At 37.7% G+C, this 20,816-nt stretch overlaps 1 protein-coding gene across 5 annotated transcripts in view; it reads left to right on the top strand.

Annotated features, from left to right (window-relative positions):
• AKAP7 (A-kinase anchoring protein 7) overlaps positions 1–20,816 on the top strand; it is a 155,257-nt gene that overhangs the window by 104,990 nt on the left and 29,451 nt on the right. Inside the window, exon 1 of one of the 5 annotated variants that reach the window (XM_050786353.1) lies at positions 11,931–15,301. The exons of 3 other annotated variants lie outside the window; for them this stretch is intronic. In XM_050786353.1, the coding sequence (XP_050642310.1) occupies positions 15,253–15,301 (49 nt within the window). In that variant the 5' untranslated portion in view covers positions 11,931–15,252. Of the gene's footprint in view, positions 1–11,930; positions 15,302–20,816 lie in introns of those variants that run through there. One more of the 5 variants, XM_050786354.1, reaches the window with a different exon arrangement.

The following is a 20,816-nucleotide window of genomic DNA, read 5'->3' as shown; positions in this document are numbered from 1 at the left end:
ACATGGTTTTGTTCTTTTTTATGTCTGTGTAGTATTCCATGATGTATATGTATCCCATTTTCTTAATCCAGTTCACCATTGATGTGTACCTAGGTTGATTCCATGTCTTTGCTATTGTGAATAGCAAGCACAGTGATGAACATACGAGTGCATGTGTCTTGTAGGTAGAACAATTTATTTTCCTTTGGGTATATACCCAGTAATGGAATTTCTGGGTTGAATGGTAGCTCTGTTTTAAATTCTTTGAGAAATCTCCGAACTGCTTTCCACAGTGGCAAAACTAATTCACATTCTCACCAAAAGTATGTAAGTGTTCCCTTTTCTCTGCAGCCTTAGCAGCATCTGTTGTTTTTTTGACTTTTTATTAATAGATATTCTGACTGGTACAAGATGATATCTCATTGCAGTTTTGATTTGCATTTCTCTGATGATCACTAATGTGGAGCATTTTTTCATGTATTTGTTGGTCACTTGTATGTCTTCTTTTGAGAAGTATCTGTTCATGTCCTTTGCCCATTTTTTAATGGGTTTTTTTCTTTTACATGTTGATTTAAATTCCTTACAATTTCTGGAAATTAGACCTTTGTTGGATACATAGTTTGCAAATTTTTTCTCCTATTCTGTAGGTTGTCTATTTACTCTGTTGATAGTTTTTGTTGTGCAGAAGCTATTTAATTAGGTCCCCACTGGTCAATTTTTGTTTTTGTTGCAATCGCATTTGGGGACTTAGCCAAAAATTCTTTGCCAAGGCCAATGTCGAGAAGGGTATTTCCTAGGTTTTCTTCTAGGATTTTTATGGTATACATGTTACTACAAAGTCATGCATGGAGAAAGATCCATTAAAAATTCAAGTTAGATCAATAGATCTGAATGTAGAGTATAAAAAGTTCTTTGGTATGTTTTAAGATTCTACATTGCAACTAAACTTGAAGAAACTATAACTTACCATGTTTTGGTATCGTATCAAAGCATATCCACGATTATCTTAATTTAATAAATGTTTATGAATATAACCCACACAAACTAAAGCTCTAGGTGGGTGGGTAGGGGTGTTGCCAGTCATTCTGAAGAGTATAAAGGAGTCCTGAGGTCAAAAACGTTAAAAGAAACCTCTGCTTTAGTTCATGGGTCCAAGGAAACCATGAAAAAATGTAATCTGTAGATAGTTAACTTAATTTTGAGCAATATTTTCAACACTTTCTTTGAATAAATTAATTTTGATGGCTATTAGGCTGTCTCCATGTCAAATATGAATTGGTTTGATAACTCTCTAATTTTTTCTCCTCCTTTAATTTCCATTTGAGCATTATGTGGCAAAAATGTAACAAGTATAAAACCACCCCAGACAGACAGGATCATATCTATGTGAAATGACTCATTTAAAAATCATTATCATGTGAAATAGATATGATGTAATACAGAAATGTCTCTTGCATGATAGGTAGGACCAAAACATTTGCCTTTTTTTCTTCTTCTTTCTTTACACAGGCTAACAGCGATGTGATTAAGAAAATTTTATCTCTACTTAGACCAATTAAGATGAATTTATTTCAAGCATTTTAGAAGAGGGAACAGTGAAAAAACTTTATTGGCCGGGTGCGGTGGCTCACGCCTGTAATCCCAGCACTTTGGGAGGCCGAGACGGGCGGATCACGAGGTCAGGAATCGAGACCATCCTGGCTAACACGGTGAAACCCCGTCTCTACTAAAAAATACAAAAAACTAACCGGGGGAGGTGGCGGGCGCCTGTAGTCCCAGCTACTTGGGAGGCTGAGGCGGGAGAATGGCGTAAACCCGGGAGGCAGAGCTTGCAGTGAGCTGAGATCCGGCCACTGCACTCCAGCCTGGGCGACAGAGCCAGACTCCATCTCAAAAAAAAAAAAAAAAAAAAAAAAAAACTGTTTATTATCTGAGAGAACTGTACACTTTTTTTTCACTTGAAAAGTTAGCAGTTCGAAATTTTCTCTGTTAAAATTATGGAGTAATTTATTTAATAAGAGCTGACTACAAGGTATTTCCTTATTTTATGACATACAAATTGGGTGACCATATGATTTATCATCTAAATGGTATACTTGTAAGTACAAAAGGGGATCTGTTACTTACTAGGCTGGGATAAAAGAGGAAAACCAAGACTATCCTGGCTTAACTGGGACTTAGGTCACCCTACCTAAAAAAGTATAATGTTCTTGAAAAAGTGGAACCTTTGACATGCTATTTTAATTCCAATCTTGTTTTTGTATCCTGTGTCCCCTTTATATGTTTCTTTGATGAAACATGCCTTCTAAAAAGAAAATGTTTAAAATTTGTTGTTATATGCCCCTAATAAAAATGAAAAGCAACTAATAATTGGAACTCTCAGCTTACTTCTTTACATCTGCCAAAGTTAGACGAAGCTTTGGGATAAATAACTGAGAAAATTAATCTTAGTGATGGCTCACTGTATTTTAACTGGTATATCAGCTATTAATCTGGATACTAACACAAAGTGGCAGCTGTGGCTCAGGCTATTTTGAAAATCCAACCATCTGTTGGTTTCAAACCTTATGATTTATATTAGACATCTTAGGAACCCTGCATATTAAAGGGGCAGTGCTAAGTGGTAAATTTAACTATCTGGAAAATTAAGCATCACTACCAAAATGATGCAGTAGTAAGGTATTTCATGAGTTATTTGTGGAGCCTTCAGTTGGAAGTTTATTCTAAAAAATATGAAGGTAAATACTGATTTCCAAATAAACAGGAAAAATAAAACCATTTGAGTGAAATTCTTAGAGTGCAGAGTCTGGTCAAACAAAGCCATTAACATAATAATGAATTATTAGTTGCCAAAAGTTATGGCTACCTAGTCCATGACATTGCCTCATTGCCTCTGAACATATTTTTCACCACATTAATCAGTGTTTATTAATGTTTTAAAAGTGCTTACCACAGTACTTGACATACGGTGTTATGAAATCACTAGTGACCGGGCGGTGGCTCACACCTGTAATCCCAGCACCTTGGGAGGTCGAGGTCAGGAGTTAAGAACCAGCCTGGGCCGGGCGCGGTGGCTCAAGCCTGTAATCCCAGCACTTTGGGAGGCCGAGACGGGCGGATCACGAGGTCAGGAGATCGAGACCATCCTGGCTGACACGGTGAAACCCCGTCTCTACTTTAAAAATACAAAAAACTAGCTGGGCGAGGTGGCGGCGCCTGTAGTCCCAGCTACTCGGGAGGCTGAGGCAGGAGAATGGCGTGAACCCGGGAGGCGGAGCTTGCAGTGAGCTGAGATCGGGCCACTGCACTCCAGCCTGGGCGGCAGAGCGAGACTCCGTCTCAAAAAATAAAATAAAAAAAAAAAAAGAACCAGCCTGGTCAACATGGTGAAACCCTGTATCTACTAAAAATATGAAAAAAATTAGCCAGGCAATCCCAGCTACTTGGGAGCCTGAGGCAGGAGAATCACTTGAACCTGGGAGGTAGAGGTTGCATGAGCTGAGATTACTCCACTGCACTCCAGTTTGAGGGACAAAGCGAGACTGTCTCAAAAAAAGAAAAAAGAAAATGTTACTTATTCATATTGATAGCAGTGCTAGTCATATAGAATACTTATTGCAGTGGTATTCTTTCCTAACATCAGAACATCAGTTTTCTAGTTATTAAAGATTTGCATTATTCCTAATGCTTTCCTTAAATTGGCATGTGATCAACACTGGTGCATTTCAAAAGTAAAGATGCTTATATGTGTGTGTGTGTGTATATATATATAACTTACATATACAATATAAAATACAATATAAATAAAATATTTATATTGTATTTTATTAAATACAAATGTAATAAAATTGTATTTTATTAAATACAAATGTAACAAAATTGTAATTATTAAATATAAATTTATTTTGTATTGTATATAAATAAAATAAATATTTTATAAAAATTTTATACAATATAAAATATTGTATACATGGCCGGGCGCGGTGGCTCAAGCCTGTAATCCCAGCACTTTGGGAGGCCAAGACGGGTGGATCACGAGGTCAGGAGATCGAGACCATCCTGGCTAACACGGTGAAACCCCGTCTCTACTAAAAGTACAAAAAAAACACTAGCCGGGCGAGGTGGCGGGCGCCTGTAGTCCCAGCTACTCGGGAGGCTGAGGCAGGAGAATGGCGTAAACCCGGGAGGCGGAGCTTGCAGTGAGCTGAGATCTGGCCACTGCACTCCAGCCTGGGCAGCAGAGCCAGACTCCGTCTCAAAAAAAAAAAAAAAAAAAAAATTGTATACATAAGTTATATATATAAAAATACCTAGGTGAAGATAAAAACTTGGTTTAATTTTTTTGACTGGAAAAACAAAGTTGGCAAATCTATATGATATAGTGTTATTTTTAAAAACTTGCTAATGTGGTGAAATCACAATAGACAAACTTATAAAACTCATTAAATTCTTCTCCGTTTCAGTGACACATAGAGCCATTGGAGAGGATGTAGAATAGTAGAAAGAGACAGAGAAAGAGTTCAAACTACAGAGGAAAACATAGCGACCAGAAGTTCCTACAATCAGACAGACCTTGTTCTAATGGTCACTGCCACTTCCCAGTTTTTAGTTGCGCAACTTTTTGCACATTTTTAATGACTCGAAACCCAGTTACCACTTCTATAAAATGGGGACAATAATAGTTGTTAGTTCATGAGGACTGAATGAGATCATGCATGCAAATCTCTTAGCATCATGCCTGGACATACTCAATGTTCATTAACTGATGCCTATTATTATTGTTGTAGAATTGCTACAAATTGTATATAGAATTCTTAAGCCCAGGACAAACAAGGCTCAAGAGTGACTTATGGTAGGGTTAGTCTAAGAAAAATAAAATGTCCATTTTGCCTTAATCTTACTAGGAGTACACTATTCTAGGCATTAGGAAAAACCTTGAACTCTAAAGGATTGTTAAGACACTAGAACAAGTTGTTAAGGGATTTGTAAAATATCTTTACTGACTATCTTTTAAGATGGAAGAGATTGTATCATTTATGAGGTTATCTAATCTGGAGGTCTGAATTGCCTCATGAAGTTTCTTCTATCATTAGAATTCATGAAACCTCTATTTTGCATTAAATTATATTTTAGTTTTTGTCACAGCTAGACCCTGATTACTATTGGATATCTGATTAATTGGAAGAGAGGTAACACAGTTATCAATCTCCAGCCCTGTTTTAAAATCCAATTCAGTTGCATCCTTTATTGTTATATAGTTACTCTTAAAATATGAATGGGGGTAGTGAAGTATGATTAGTGAGTAAATAGGTCTTGGTTGTCACACTGGCAGAGTGAATTTAGGATTCATTGATACTGCCTGAGTTACCAATTCATTCACAGCTCCCTGCTGGCATTTGAAGCATTGCTGACCACTGTGCACATAAAGGCTTCTCCTTTACTTTAAAACTTTTTCAGTTCAATTTTGGCTATTATAATTTATTTGTGCAATTTATTGAACAGGTATCTATTGAGGGTACCAAGTGCCAAGCATTATGATGTGTATAGAAGGTCAAAGATGGTAGGCAAACACAGCCATGCTCTCGGAGTTTACTTTCTAGTGGGAAGGCATGCAAACAAACAATTACAATTTAAAGTGATAATGACTGTAATGAAGTTAATGGGAACCAAGTGAGGGTGCTTTTAATGCTGCCAGGGATTGTCAGGGCAGGCTGCACAGAAGAGGAAAGTTTTGAACTGAAAATGAGAATGTTCAGTGTGGAGGGGGGCAAATGAAAGAGATTTTCCAGGCTGAGAAAGCAGCATAAGTGACCCAGTGGAGTCTGTGCAGGGACGTGTAAGTAATTCACTCTGCACATGAATTACTTGTCTTTAAGTAGTTCAGATCTTATTTTGTAGGGAATGGGAGCCATCAACATTTTTGGAGCTGGACATGACATGATTAGATTTGTGCTTAAGAAAAGACACTCTGCTGGTAAGGTATAAGCATGATGGTTGAGAGGGAGCAGGAAACAGATCAGTAAGACCAGTAAGTAGGCAGGAGTGGTAGTCTAGTCAGGTCATGATAATTGCCTGCACTTGGCATTTGCAGTGGATGGAGAAGGAGGGGCGGGTGTGTATCACAGATCTTGGTAGGCAGGAGAATCAATATTTTAAGGTTTTGGATAGATTTTGAAAAACAGAAGAGAACCCTAGGTTGGCTCCCAGATTTGGGGTTTAGACAGCTAGGTAGACAATACTGCCCTAAACCAGTTGGTTGTACAGGATAAAAGAGCCTTCTTTGGTGACAAGAAGATAATGAGTTCAATTTTGGGCATATGAAAGCAGTTGTGGCCCAACCAAGGGGCTTGTTGAGGAGAGAGATCCAGGACATAGATTATATATATATATATGTATATGACGGTTATAGGATTCAGTGGCATTAGGTTAGTAGTTCAAGCTATGGGTATGAATGAAATAGTTGAAGGTTACTTGGGAAACCTAGAACTTCAGATTTGCTTTGCAGCTGGTTACCTGAGATATGTATTGTACAGAAAGGATGGAGACCTTAAACAAGAGGCTATGATAGAGATAAAAGGTTTTGGAAATTATTTCCATACGTATGACAAATTTGTTAATTGTTTCTTGTTGGTCTGTGGAACATCAGTAGCCTAAAATGTCTCTGTATAATTCAAGATTGCATCTTCTACAGAGAAACTTGTTCTGGTAGAAATGAAGATAATGAGGACTAAAGAAACACAGAGTATATTTTATTTCCCTTTATGAAGTTTAAATTCTGTCTTTTTTCATTAACCCACAGAGATCCTTTGATATTGTATCTGACTGTAATATGTTTTATATAAAATGCCTAAGGGACTAAGTGTGAGCAACTGAGAAAACAACAGTTTGTCAATTCATGAATTGTGGTTCTATTTGATCTTCTGTTGACTGGAGTAATGATTCAGGTGAGTATTTTGTCTCGATTCTGGCTATGAGTAAAGGAAGCTGCAATTGACCATCACAGTTTTATATTTGGTACCAGAGAACCATAGCTGCCAAATATATGTTCATTGCCAACAACTTGGATCATGATCAGTGGAAGCTTTTACCTAAGCAGTCAGTGTTAGTGTAGTAAGGTTTAGAGAAAGGCAGTTTCATAGTTTTGCTACTTGTTCTCCAGCCATGTATTTTAGCAATTACAATTTTGTTTATTAGTGTGGCATACATTAATATGTATGTGATAGATTTTTTTTTATTAGCATGACACTCTTTTTCAGTGATTTACTTTTTAGGCTTTTCCCCCCCTTTTTTGCTGTATAAAATTACTTATAGACCCTTTTAATCACTTTCTTAATATTAATTGACCAAAAAGCAGATACACATTTTTATTAAAAGGTAAACACAGAGTACTAGCAGACACTAGTAGTTTGCCTATTCTGAGCGCATTTTCTTCGTTTTGGCTGGGATACAGTGGGCCTCAAGCCACGTGGGCCTGACTTTTGCTCTGAGGGTGATTAGCTCCATTCTTCTTCCTAGTGATTAGTGAAGGAAGTGGTGTGTGACCCAATTTCAATATATGTGAGAAGTCTGCTGGGGACCTCAGCAGTTTTCTTATACTTAATCTACTGACTAGTATTTGTATTATGGGACATGGCTGCTATCTAAGTTAAGTGCCTTTAATCTGTTAATTCTCTAGACCTTTCAGAGGAGAAACCAACATCTTTCACGAGAAGAAAAGAAACGTATTTCAGAAACGCCAATAGGACCCAATGAGTTGATAAAAAGAGATTTAGAGGGAAGGGACTACTATTTTTTAGCTGTCAAGTGTTAGGTGTACTTTGCTACCATCTTAGCCATGTTGGACACTGGGTGACTGTAAGTACACATGCTGAACGTGGGACACTAGGAGGATGAGCCGTGATGATCTTGTCAAGCGACTGAATTAACCACTTCTAGAGTGACACTACCATAGCTTATAGGACTATAGGAGATAATAACATTTATTTTTAAGCCAGATGAATCAAGAATTTTTGGTATTTGCAGCTGAGTGCATCCTAACAGATACACATTTCAGTTGTGGATTAAGAAATGTATGAACAGAAAATAGATTAAGTGGGATATTTAAACGACAGTTCTGACAGTTACCACATGTTGTTAAAAGGATCCATAAACAGACTAATCAGAATGAATACTGACAGGGCCTATCGGAGGCATGTCAACCGGGGCCGTGGTGGACCATGACAGATTTTGAGACCTGCCAAGAGCAGCCTTGATTTAACAGCATTTTATCTGGTATAAATAAATTTTCTTTTATTTCGAGGATTCACTTTCATTCTTCCTTATCCCTTTAAGTGTTATCAGAGGAAAAAAAGCTTTAATAATAATATATTGAGTTATTAAAGTCCTTTTATTTGAAGCTTGACATACCAGGAAATGTGACTGACTGTTGTCTTGCCCAAGGTCAAACAGTGGGCCACTTTCAGAGCTAAATATAGATTGAGAGCATTCCACATAAAGAATAATTAGGACCTGTGAAAAACCTCTGGTGACTTAGAAATTGTAGAACCAAATTTTCTGTTGTTTATATTGTTAAACTACAAGTAAAATCTTCTCATTGGGCCCTGTTGGTGTTTCTGAAATATGTTTCTTTTCTTCTTGTGAAGGATGTTGGTTTCTCCTCTGAAAGGTCTAGGACATTAAAAGATTAAAAGCACTTGACTAAGAAAGCAGCCATGTCTGATAATACAAATACTGGTCAGTAGATTATTCTTTTCTTTTCTTTTTTCAAATAAGGTTTTAACATCCAAACATTTAACTTGTTTTTGAGAAAGTAACTCATGTTAGTTTTTGTGATTTCATTAATGCTTGAAAAAAGGTCAGACTGTAAAAAGCAGGGCTAAACAGTATATGTCTAGAATAAATGACTGTTACTGAGTTTTGTTCTCCTGTTACTGACCTTTGTTCTCCTGTTACTGTTTTGAGTTAATAAAACTGTCCAATGTGATTTGACACAATGGGAATGCTGGGCTCCTTCCAGCTCCACTAGGGCCATGACTTCAGAAGGGGGGGCTCGTACCCTCCTTGGGCCCTGGCTCTCTCACCTATTCTGGCGGCACCCCTTCACATAAGAGTTAACTTTACCACAGGAGCTATGCGATGATCATATTAGCTCGTAGTATGTGTTCAATAAACAGTGGCTGGAATTAAACTGGTAGCAGAGTATGCTGTAAATGTGAGGTGTCCAGATACCTGCTGGGACTTGTCAGCCCTTCTTTTAGCCTCTTACATCCAGTGCTCTACTGCTGTATGTCCTCTAAACAGGGAGATAAAATTTCCTCCGTATTTCTCGGGGAAAAGGCTTTGACTATACATGCCGTTAAATGTTGGGCCACACACATAGAAAATAACTGACTGAATAGTAACCATGGAGTAGGCATTTGAAAATTGGCACTAAGCAGAAACGCATCAGCAGAGATTTTAGAATGACTCGTGGATTGGTGAAGAAAAAGGAATTCTTTGGTAGCTCTTGGTATCTACTTGTTTCTTCCCCTTTCCTAAATGTACATATGCTGTGTATGGCACCTTATGCTTTTCTGTCTTCTGTTTTATAGAAAAAAAATTCTCTTTCCAATTGCTATACATGTTAAAATTGTATAGCATATGGCCGTTTCAAATACAAATACCTCTAACTTTTAGTTTTAGAGAAAAACAAAAGCACCGTAAAGAGAAGTAAAAAGTCTGTTGAAAATATGACTAAAGTAGGAATAATGGTTTAACAAAAAAGATTCTTGGCTTCCAGATTTCACAGTTAAGGCCGATTCTTTTTGCAGGTAATTAAGAACAGGACTTAACCAGTGAGATTTATAGATAAAGTTTTTCAGTTATGGTTTAATTATGTTGTTTCAGAATCTTTCTCTTTGGTTACAAAATGACTACAAAGGTGCAGCAGAGGCTAAGCAATAAAGGAGCATCTTTTGGGTCTGGGTGATAGATGTATGCCTATCGTGAATTGATTATTGAGAGCTGAATTTTTTTTTTTTTTTTTTGAGATGAAGTCTTACACTGTCGCCCGGGCTGGAGTGCAGTAGTGCAATCTCTAGTCACTGCAACCTCCACCTCCCAGGTTCATGTGATTCTCCTGCCTCAGCCTCCCAAGTAGCTGGGATTACAGGTGCCCACCACCAGGCCCAGATACTTTTTTTTTGTATTTTTAGTAGAGACGGGGTTTCACTACAAGAACACAGAGAAACAAAATGTAATATTGGGTATGACCATCCAATTTTCTTCAGGCCCAGAATAATTGTTTGTCTTTTTGGTACCCAATGGCAACATAAAAATTGGAGTATATTCCAAAACATCCCAATTTCCAGGAGTTATGTTTCCATGAATTGTCAAGCACTTCTTGAGCTTACATACATTTTCACAGGAACTATGACATTTCTTGGCATAACAGTTTCCATGAGTGGGCTACCTGCTGTGTAATGAAATCTTCCTGAATTGTCTCTTGTGTACTTAAAAGTATATCTTGTCTTCTAAGGCTTGGTTCCAAAATTTGGAAGGATAAAGTGGTTTTTCTCTTTCTTTACACTTCATCATTTAATGTCCTCTTTTCTCTTCTCTCTTTTGAATAAAAGATATTTACTATTTTTTTCTTTCTCATGTGTCTCTACAAGTTGTCAGACTCAAATTTCCTTTAATTAATGAGTTGGAAGCCTCAGAAGAATTGGCAATTTGTACAGTTTTGGTAAGAATTGGTAATTTGTACAGTTTGTAGAGTCAAAATCTTACAGCAAGATTTGCTTTTTATTTTGACTCCAAATATATATATATATGTTCAGTTATAGGTAGAAAAAGATGCTAACTAACAGAGAATAGAGCTTTTGGTCACAGTTAAGAATTATCTTTTTCCATTAGAGACAATAATCAGAGTGGACAGTTCTAAGTACATGGACAAGAGGCAGCTGCCACCCACCCCATACTTTTTATAGTTTCATTCCTGCCATTTTAAACAATTATAATAAAAAACCCAAAATATGATAGCAGATATAAGCAACTGTCCTAACCATGATTTGTCCATAGCTAGGCCTGGGAGAAAAGAAAGCATGGAAAGGTTATGGTTTTAAGTTTGTGAACATAGTATCATATCAGATATTTTTCCTCATCGAGGTTAACCTTCTTTTTTAAATCTTATAGTAGACCTCCATATACTGCTGAGAAGAGTGCTAATTCCCTAATAAATGGTCGTCAGTATTGCCAGTGATTATGTTTGTGAATGGTCCAAGTTGCTATTTTTCCTGGAAGATGAACGTGTTCAGGGGCCATTCTGCTATTTCTGTGCTCTCAATTGAGTCGTTTTTCCAAGACGTTGCAGGCAACAGTGCTAGGCTCCAGCCCCGAAAAGGGTCTGTCTTTAGGTCCTTTGTTTTAAAATAGGATTATATTACTCTAGCAGCATTAATAAAGGGATGTGATGGCAAAACATGGGAACCAAGGCAAGATTTTGAACATACTACCATAGAGCTTGGTTAAGTAACATTTTTTCTGCATAATATTTTGAAATTGTGGTATGCTGTTTCATATCGTATATAGCTGAGTCTACACACAAATTGTGTTGAATAATCCAGAACTCTGGATCAGTGGCTTAGGGTTTGTAGAGCCAGGCAGATTGGTTTCAGATCCCCTTATTGTCACATACTCTCCGAAAGATTTCACACAAGTTACTTTGCTGAGCTCACTTTTTTCACCTGTAAAATGGGGATAGTAAATACCACTGTCCTCAGAGAGCTGTCTTAGAGATTAAATGAATGAGTAAACTCAAGTGCCTGGTGTTAAGTGTCCAATAAATGTTAGGTTTTAAAATTCTTGTCTTGAATTTCTCCATTGTTTTCTGTCTTTCATTATGATTAATTTACTTAATGCTTATGAAAAAAGTCTCTAACATTATCTAGCTTTCCTTCATTCGTGATAAATACTACTGTTTGTTAATATCTTGATAAATACTGTTAGTTAACGACACATTTCATATATATATATATATATTTTCCCCCTGCCTTGAGATGGAGTATTGCTCTGTCACCCAGGCTGCAGTACAGTGGCGTGATCTCAGCTCACTGCAACCTCCACCTCCCAGGTTCAAGTGATTCTTCTGCCTCAGCCTCCTGAGTAGCTGGGACTACAGGAGTGCACCACCATGCCTGGTTAATTTTTGTATTTTTAATAGAGGCAGGGTTTCACTATGTTAGACAGGCTGGTCTTGAACTCCTGACCTTGTGACCCACCCACCTCGTGCTCCCAAAGTGCTGGGATGATAGGTGTGAGCCACCGCGCCTAGCCATATTTCATTTTATTTTTTTAGAGAGTCAGGGTTGCACTTAGTCACCCCTGCACTCAGGCTGGAGTACAGTGGTATGATCATAGCTCACTATAACCTTGAACTCCTGGGCTCAAGCAATCCTCCTCCCTCAGCCTTCTGAGTAGCTAGGACTAAGGCATGTACCACTATGCCCAGCTAATTTTTTAAATTTTTTTGTAGAGATGGGGTCTCACTGTGTTACCCAGGCTGGTCTTACACTCCTGGCCTCAAGTGCTTCTCTCGCCTTGGCCTCCCAACGTGCTGGCATTATAGGTATGAGCCATGGTGCCTGTACCTGTTCTTAATTGCACATTTTCAGAAGCAGTGCCAACAGGGAATAATTAATTAAAGTTAAGTTGGTAGGATTTATTGCACGAACATTGTCCTCCTGGGCTCTGGTTTGAGTAGAGGACCTTTTTGTTTGGAGACCAGATATGTAAGTATTAACTCAAGATGGCTGCTAGTAGGGCATAAAATTGGAAGTGGAGGAGGCAAGATTGCTACCTGGTGCTAGAAAGACTGAGGTGCATATAAATACAGCCGTTAGACAATCTGTTCTCTTCTTCCCCTCCCCCTCAAATACTATTTTGCAACCCAAATTAAAAGCTTTATAATGAACTTACCTGATTTACAGATAAAGATATCAAAACTCCGACAAGGAGACATGAGTTTCATAACTGTTAATACCTGACATCTGGGATTCAAACCCATGGTTTCCTGACTCTAAAGGTTTTATCACTATACCGATGCTGGTGAGTGGGAAATGCTAGGAGTTACTTTCCTCAATGAAGAACGTTCCCTGCAAATACATCTTCATTGAACACAAAAAGTAATGTTTAGGATAATTGTTCACTGGTTGTTAGGCTATTTCCTTTGTTATTTTGATCACAAAATCATATAATGCTAGTACTATAGAGGATCCTAATATTCCTACTGCCTTATTTCTGGATGAAGAAACAGAGGTCCAGAGAAGACCAAGGGTTTGTCTGGTGTTTCCTAGCTGGCTAGTGGCAGTGGTAAGGCTGGGAAGAACCTCATTCTGTGTCACCTCTCCAGTGTTCAATCTTTGCTCTAGGTTCTGATGTTACCATTTTTAGGATTACAGGCCATTGATTTGCTTTGTAGTCTTAATAAGGTTTATATTATTGCTTTTAGGACTATTTTACATTTATATACAAAATCATTTTATATTTTAAAACATACATCTATATTCACTCATGTGTTGGTGAATTTGGAGGAATAATGGAAGAGTTTAAAGTTGTTGTTTATAAGTTACTAAGCTGTGAAGAAACAACTGGTTATAAAAGTGGAATTTTACTTAAAATTGTAATGTTCATTGTATGATAGAATGGAGTGTCCTCTTTAAATCAAGGTAAAATAAGCATATTTACATGTTAAATAGTCTGAAAAAGCGAAAGCAATTTAAAGGCATAAATCTCTGAACGTTAATTTTAATTATGTGGGTAGACCTGCCAGCTTAATTTAATCAGTCAGATCTTTGCTTTTTATTCCATAGATCTTCACAGTATTTCTAATTTGGAAGTCAAAGTGTATATTAATGTACCTGTGACATATAGAAACAACTGTGTTCCTTGATGACACTCTCAAATACTCTTTGATATTTGCATCAAAATTATCAAAATTCTATCTTTCAGAAAAAAAAAAAGCATTGAAAACAGATACTAGTGTTTGTCGACATCTTCACTGTTTTTTTTTCTAAAATGTAACAAATATAATTTGTAAAAGTGACAATTTTCATTTTTCCACGCTGCAGGCTCTTTTTGTTTGGATGAGTATGAAAGTAGGTGGACTATGTTCAGAACCACTTGAGGTGTTTAGCATCATCATGTTCCCTCTCCTTCTAATCCATGGGAAATAGGTGTGCCTAGCTAGTAAATAGAGGAGCAAGAAAGAATTGGGGTGGAATTTCTGGCACTATGGGCAATTTTTCTTTCCTAGAGTGTCATAAACTAAGGCTATTATCTCTATAAGATAACGGATTTTGAACAATTATATGAAATCTGTTATTTCATGGAATAAAGTTCAAAATCTAGCCTGTCTTAAAATTAGTTGTTTTCCTGCCCCTGAATTTGCTCAATCACCTTGTGGCTTCATTCAGAAAGATGCCCTAGTCTTTTATGTTTTTGTCAGTGATGCATCTATATTTGAGTAATTTTGTAGGCTGTTGACATATTTGATGGTATAATTTCAAAATTCATAGTATTGATTACTGCTTTAGTAGGGGAATAAGGCAGTATCTCAGAAAGCAGGAATTTAAAAGATATGCCGTACCGTACAGATAACAGTCGATCGCCTCTTTCCCCACACTTAGCCTATCATTTCTATTGTTCATGCAGTTTGCTAGGTAGTTAATGGTACTTCATACAAGTTGTGGTTCCAGTGTTCTGCTCTGTTGGGTTTTCTATTCATAAACAACAATCTCTTGTGGATAAAAGAAAGCTCTTCCTCTTTAAGTAGCAGACAGAAAATATGTTGTTTTTTTTTTTTTTTTTTCGGGTTTGAATTTTCATGTGTAATTACTGCAGTTGTCTGTAGGAGAAAGGACTCATTGTGGTTTTTCTCGGCTATCATTCTTAGAGACATGCAGATAGCCAGACAGCACACATGGCACTGACCTACGGCCGGGGACTCACAGTTTTGAGAGAATTAGGGAGTATATAGCCACTTCCCTCTCTGAATGCCAGTCCCAGAGCAGTTGCATTAGGCTGGAGGACTGGAGGTGGAGCCTTTTTTGCTCACGGCAGCAAGTTCCCGTCTCCTTTCTCTCCCCCTGCGGCGTGTGCGTTGGCTTTTCAAGCTGCCTGTGCTGCTCTGTGGAGTGAAAAAGGCAGGGTGTGCTCGCAGACTGTGCTATAAACTGCAATTTCTATTTGGGGTCCTCACGGAGAAGAACACCAGGAAAGACAGACAGGACCAGTGCCATGGGCCAGCTTTGCTGCTTTCCTTTCTCAAGAGATGAAGGAAAAATCAGTAAGTGGGATTTGTACTGTGCAGAATCCTAAATGCTTTACTATTTTGTGCGGTTGTCTTCTAGGGGTAGTTTTGCTCTTTTTTTAATAGGAAAGATAGCAGACTAATCAGCTATGATTTTTAATGTGTGTTTCTTAAAGGGACTGGTAGGTGTGTAGTTACAAATTAACTGTAAAAGTACTGCAACTTAGTAGATGGGCTGTGTTAAAAATACAAAATACTGAAAACTCATTTCTGATTCTCCTCTGTTGGTATTCTCCCAGCTCATTTTTATCACACTACGTTAGAGTCAGAGTTTAGTTTTGAGTTTCTTTAAATCACTGCATTCAATTTGATATACTGTACAAGCCAGACTTCATTTTTCTTATCTGAAACTGGCGTATTTTCAGAGCAATGCTCAACGGTAACAGATAGAGAGGTAAAGCTTGTTCTAAAATGACACATATTAGACACTTGCAGATATTTTCATGTGTCCCCTGCTTTGTTCTTCCTGGAAGGGATTCAAGTGTGCCTATGAGACCACTCTAAACAAGTGATGCCGCTTTGCTTCTAGCAGAAACCCCATTGAACCTGCCTACATGAATGTTGAATTCCACAGCTGCTTATGCCCAGAGAAGAGAACTTAAAGTGGTGACATTTGCATTGAATTTTGTTCTTCACTGGCTTATGTGCATTCACTTACATTTTAGCTTTGTTAAATGGAATACTGGCATTTTAATTAGTATGCCGAATAGAGTTTGCCTTACCCTAGTTGCCCCGAAATAGGGAATTTTTACTTCCTTTTCAATATAATGTTTCCAGTCATACTTGCTAAATTTTCAGCCACATTTGTGTCATATCAGTGCTTGATTCTAATTTAAATAGGTCCATAGAATTTCATAATATCTGGTTCAGATGCTGAAAGATCTACATCTGGTTTATATTTCCTGCTGCTTGTTCTTCAGGAAACTAGCCAGGGACTGTTTAAAAAAATAATGCATATGCTATACCTGTTCATTTGGGAAATAAGACGGTTTTTACAGTAACTCTTTGGGGAATCCTTTGGAATAAACACTGAAGTCTCCAAACATTGGAAACTGTGGAACATTTGATTGTTAACAAGGAGCCAATAAACTGTGCTCTAAATTTTACTTGTGAAAGGATACTGTACAGTATGTGACAGTCCTGCTCTTACAACTTGAGATGACCTTATAACAAAATCATTCACTTCTAACAAAGAGCATTGGCATTCATTTGGCAGCCCAAGACTTCTCAGGTTGTCAGAATGATTTATTTGTAGTTCCTGAAGATTTGGGTTGGTTGAATTTTTTCTTGGGGAACGCTTCTCTCTGAAAAACCTCGGCATGGGCTGATGCAGGGATAGTGAATTCTTTCCCCACCCTCTTCACTTTCTATTCCACTGCTCAGGATTTTCCCTTGGAGTGCCTGCTCTCCTGTTCTGTTTCTCTTCTTCCCCTGTCTGTAAACATCTTTTGGCTCCATCTGAAGAAGTGAAGTTTCAACTCCAGAAGGAATTTGTTCTTTTCTGTCTTCATTATCAGGGACTATTGGAGAACAGTCTTCTGTTTTACATACGGTGCTTCCTAATATTGATGGACAGGAAGTAATATATACTGCTTTTGGGGTTTACTGTCTCAAGTTCCAAACTTTAAGAAAAAATGAAGATAAAACACCATATCTGAAGTGAAGCCTGAGTCTGGAGGTGCAAATTATGGTTAGAAGAAATGCATTTGCATCCCCACCCCCATTCACTACTGATGGCCCCCTGGGTCCTCTCCATTTTCTCCCCATTATTCTTTCTTCTGTCTGATTTCTTCTGTCTGATTACTTCACTGTTTTTCTCCTCCTAATCTGCTTCATACTCCATTCACACACCCCATGCACAAACATATGCACATTGTAGAGCTGTTTCCTGATGCAGTGTTTAATTTCTTTGCTACAGGATGGTCTAAAGAGAGGCTTCTGTGCCAGGCACTGCTATCCTTCTGGTAATATGTACCTAACAGTACTTATAAAGGAGACATTTAAAAAGTGGCAGAGAATTTATTGCTCAGCATGCCTCAAGGAGCATATAAATTAGCACAAACTGTGGGTATCCAGTCTGTAAGTTGTGCTGCTAATGTGAAAGAATCCATAATAGACATTTGGGAGGGTCCAGCTTTTTCCTGATCTTGCTGCTGGATTGTACAGTAACCTCCTGGGTCTTGTTTATCTTTGTGTCATCACCTAATAGCCTTGTTAGCCTACTCAGAGCAACATACTACTTGAGCACATACTAAAAGCAAAGCACAAAAATGTGAATACCCACTCCTTCTAATTCTGTAACAGGCGGTGGCCCTAGAATGTTCTTCCTTGAAGGGAGCCCAAATTATGGATAATTTGATAAGTTTTTGGTGAAAGTTTAAATGTGTGGGTGTTATTCTCAAAATACAGGTGAGTTGGAAAACTTGTCCTCTGCAGTCCTACAGAGATACAGCAAGGACATACCCAGTTGGTCAAGTGGTAAGATTGAAGTGACCCCTCCCCTCTCCTGCTGCTATTTTATCCTGCTTTTGCCCTTTGGTGGTGGTGATAGATAGAAATAATTCTAATTTAATTGATTTATTAGTGCTACCATTTTAGTGTATTGATAGCAAGTGATGATTTTTTAAAATGAGCTAGTCATGTGGGAGCCTAAGCTGTAGAAAGTTAACTATATGCATACCCAGAAATATTTTATGCAGTTTTAACTGATATCTAATACATATTTATGGGGCACATGCAATATTTTGGTACATGCATACAATGTGTAAGGATCAAATCAGGGCAATTAGGTTATCCATCACCTCAAACATTTATCATTTCCTCGTGGCAGGAATATTTCAACTCCTTTCTTCCAGCTATTTTGGAATGTACAATAAATTGTTTTTAACTATAGTCACATTACTGTGCTGTCAAACATTAGAACCGATTCCTTCTATCTGTGTTTGTACCCATTCATCTCTCATCATCTTTCTCCCCGACAACTTCCCAGCCCCGGTAACCATCATTCTACTCTATCTCCATGAGATCCACTTTTTTTTTTTGCTCCAATGTAGGAGTGAGAACATACAATATTTGTCTTTATGTGCCTGGCTTATTTCACTTCCCATAATGACCTACGTTTCCATCCATGTTGCTGAAAGTGACAGGCTTTTATTCTTTTTTATGGCTGAATTGTATTCCATGGTATATATACCACATGCTTTCATCATCCATTCATCCATTGATGGAAAGTTAGGTTGATTCCGTATTTGGCTCTAGTGAATAATGCTGCAGCAAACATCAGGGTGCAGGTATTCCTTTGATACACTGATTTCCTTTTCTGTGGATAGATACCCAGTAGTGGGATTGCAAGAAATTTTGCCAATGGGTTGAATAGTCAAATACAGCAGAGCTTGTCATGACTTATTTATTAATTAGTGCAGCACAAAACAACTTTTTGTTTAAATCTTGGAAGTTAAACATTTTTCCAAACTGTATACTTTTTTTTTCACCACAGTAAGTAGAATACACTGTCAATAAATTCATATTTCTTGGAAGATTAGAACCTTTCTTTTTTTATATAGGAACATTCTTAACATTAAAAAATTACAGTAAATATTATAGGATTAACAAATGCTATAGATATTTTCCAGTATAGTTTTTGCTGACTAGAACTTGATTTCTTTGAATTACCTAATTTCTCATATTGAGCTGCCTGAAAGGAATGTCCATCATGAACAGAAATGTCACTGCAGATAACCCACAGGGGTCAATATCGCAGAGTCATATGGCCCACTGTGGGTTATATATCTCCTTAAGCAAACCTCACAAGAAAGCTTAATAACTATGTATATACTTCTGTAACTAATTAGAAAACATTCTGTTTTCTCTTTTCCTGTTGCAGATTTTCCCATTTTGAAGTACATTGCTTTTATATAGAGTTAAGTAGCTGAATGGCTAAAGATGAACTGACCTACTTCATGAGTTAGTCAGTCTCTTGTCACTGAAATTATTCAAGGATAGGATGGGGATATCGTAAGGACATCACCTTCTAGGGGTGTTGTAAAGGGAGAATGGACTTGGTAATGAATGAATGCATTGACAACTCAGTTTCTTTCTAACCCTGATACTCTGTGATGACTGAAAATGAAATATTAGAGTAAGTGTGTGTTTTAATAAGACACATTTTAATTTTATACATGAAATATGTGTCAGTATAGTCTTTTGTGAGGGATGAATTACTGGGACCATTTATAGTACTCATTTTATAAATATGAGTCAAATGTTGAGATAATTTCTGATGATATTACTTTAATCCATAAATTGAGGTATGCAGTGTGGATTTAATGTCTGGTGAATACTTATATATAACCATAATTACCATAAAGGTGATCAAATTTTACACAAGGAAATCTATACTTAGATTTTCCAATTACCTAGAAGTCATCCTAGAAATCCTACAGCCTCATACTTTGCTCTTCTCATTTGCATCTAAGATATGCTGACTTCATGGTTACCTTTCATATGTCTGCTCTATCTTATCACATGGATTTCAAACACCTTGTATTCAGGGTATGTATTGTACATCTCTCTTAGTAGCACCAGACCCTAACATAGTATCTTACCTAGAGGAGGCATGTTCTAAATGCTTGTCGATGAAGAGAATGATACACATTTCTTGTGAGTGTGAGAGAGCTTCAGTGTCAATCAGTCTATCAGAGGATAGAATATGGAATAACTCTGGTTAATGTTGGAATCCATGAAGAGCTTTGGTTACTGAACGTACCAGAGAAACATTTTAACAGGCTCACACTGACTTTACATTCTGGGCCCCAGGGAATGTGGATAGGGAGCCTCCCATCAAAGGACAGTGACACTTTATTTTTCTTCCTTGCCAGTAAAAATGTGTTTGCCCACAGGGGACACAGTATAACTCCAGTTCTGCCACTGCCTGTTGAAAACATACGGCCCATTGCTTGGCATGCAGTTCTTACTGTAGACCGAGCACAGGCCTGGGAGAACAGAGAACTGGGTGAGGAACCCAGCTCTGCTATTACATCTTGTCTGAGCAAGCTGCTAACATCTCAGGGCTTCAGTTCCCCATATTTAAGAAGTGGGGGTTGAACTACTCTTCTTTTGAAAGTTTAATTTATTTTTTTCCCATTTGCCCCTTAGAGCTAAGAGTCTAGGGAATAAAAGAATGAGTGATAGAGATGTGATGCAATTGTTTTTCTTCCTCCTCCTCTACATCTTCCTCTTTGACTTCCCCTCTTTCTCTTTCTCCTCTTCTTAATTTATTTAATGCTTACTGTGTGCCAAGTACTAGGCTAGAATTATGTTCAAGACTGCTTATTAAATGCAACTGGTAGAAAATAGATGCTCCCCTGTCTCATTTAAGAGGGCAAGTTGCTGAAAGCCAGAAGTGTGGGGGATTTCTCAGTTACAGTCCTCCAGGGTGCCATGGGGCTGAGAGCTGGTAGAAGGCTGGGATCCCAGGCAGCTCGGTATCTGC

The sequence above is a fragment of the Macaca thibetana genome, chromosome 4 (genome assembly GCF_024542745.1).
Source record: "Macaca thibetana thibetana isolate TM-01 chromosome 4, ASM2454274v1, whole genome shotgun sequence".
Classification (NCBI taxonomy): domain Eukaryota; kingdom Metazoa; phylum Chordata; class Mammalia; order Primates; family Cercopithecidae; genus Macaca; species Macaca thibetana.
Note: the sequence above shows the minus strand (reverse complement) of the source record. Positions and strands in the feature narration are given on the sequence as shown.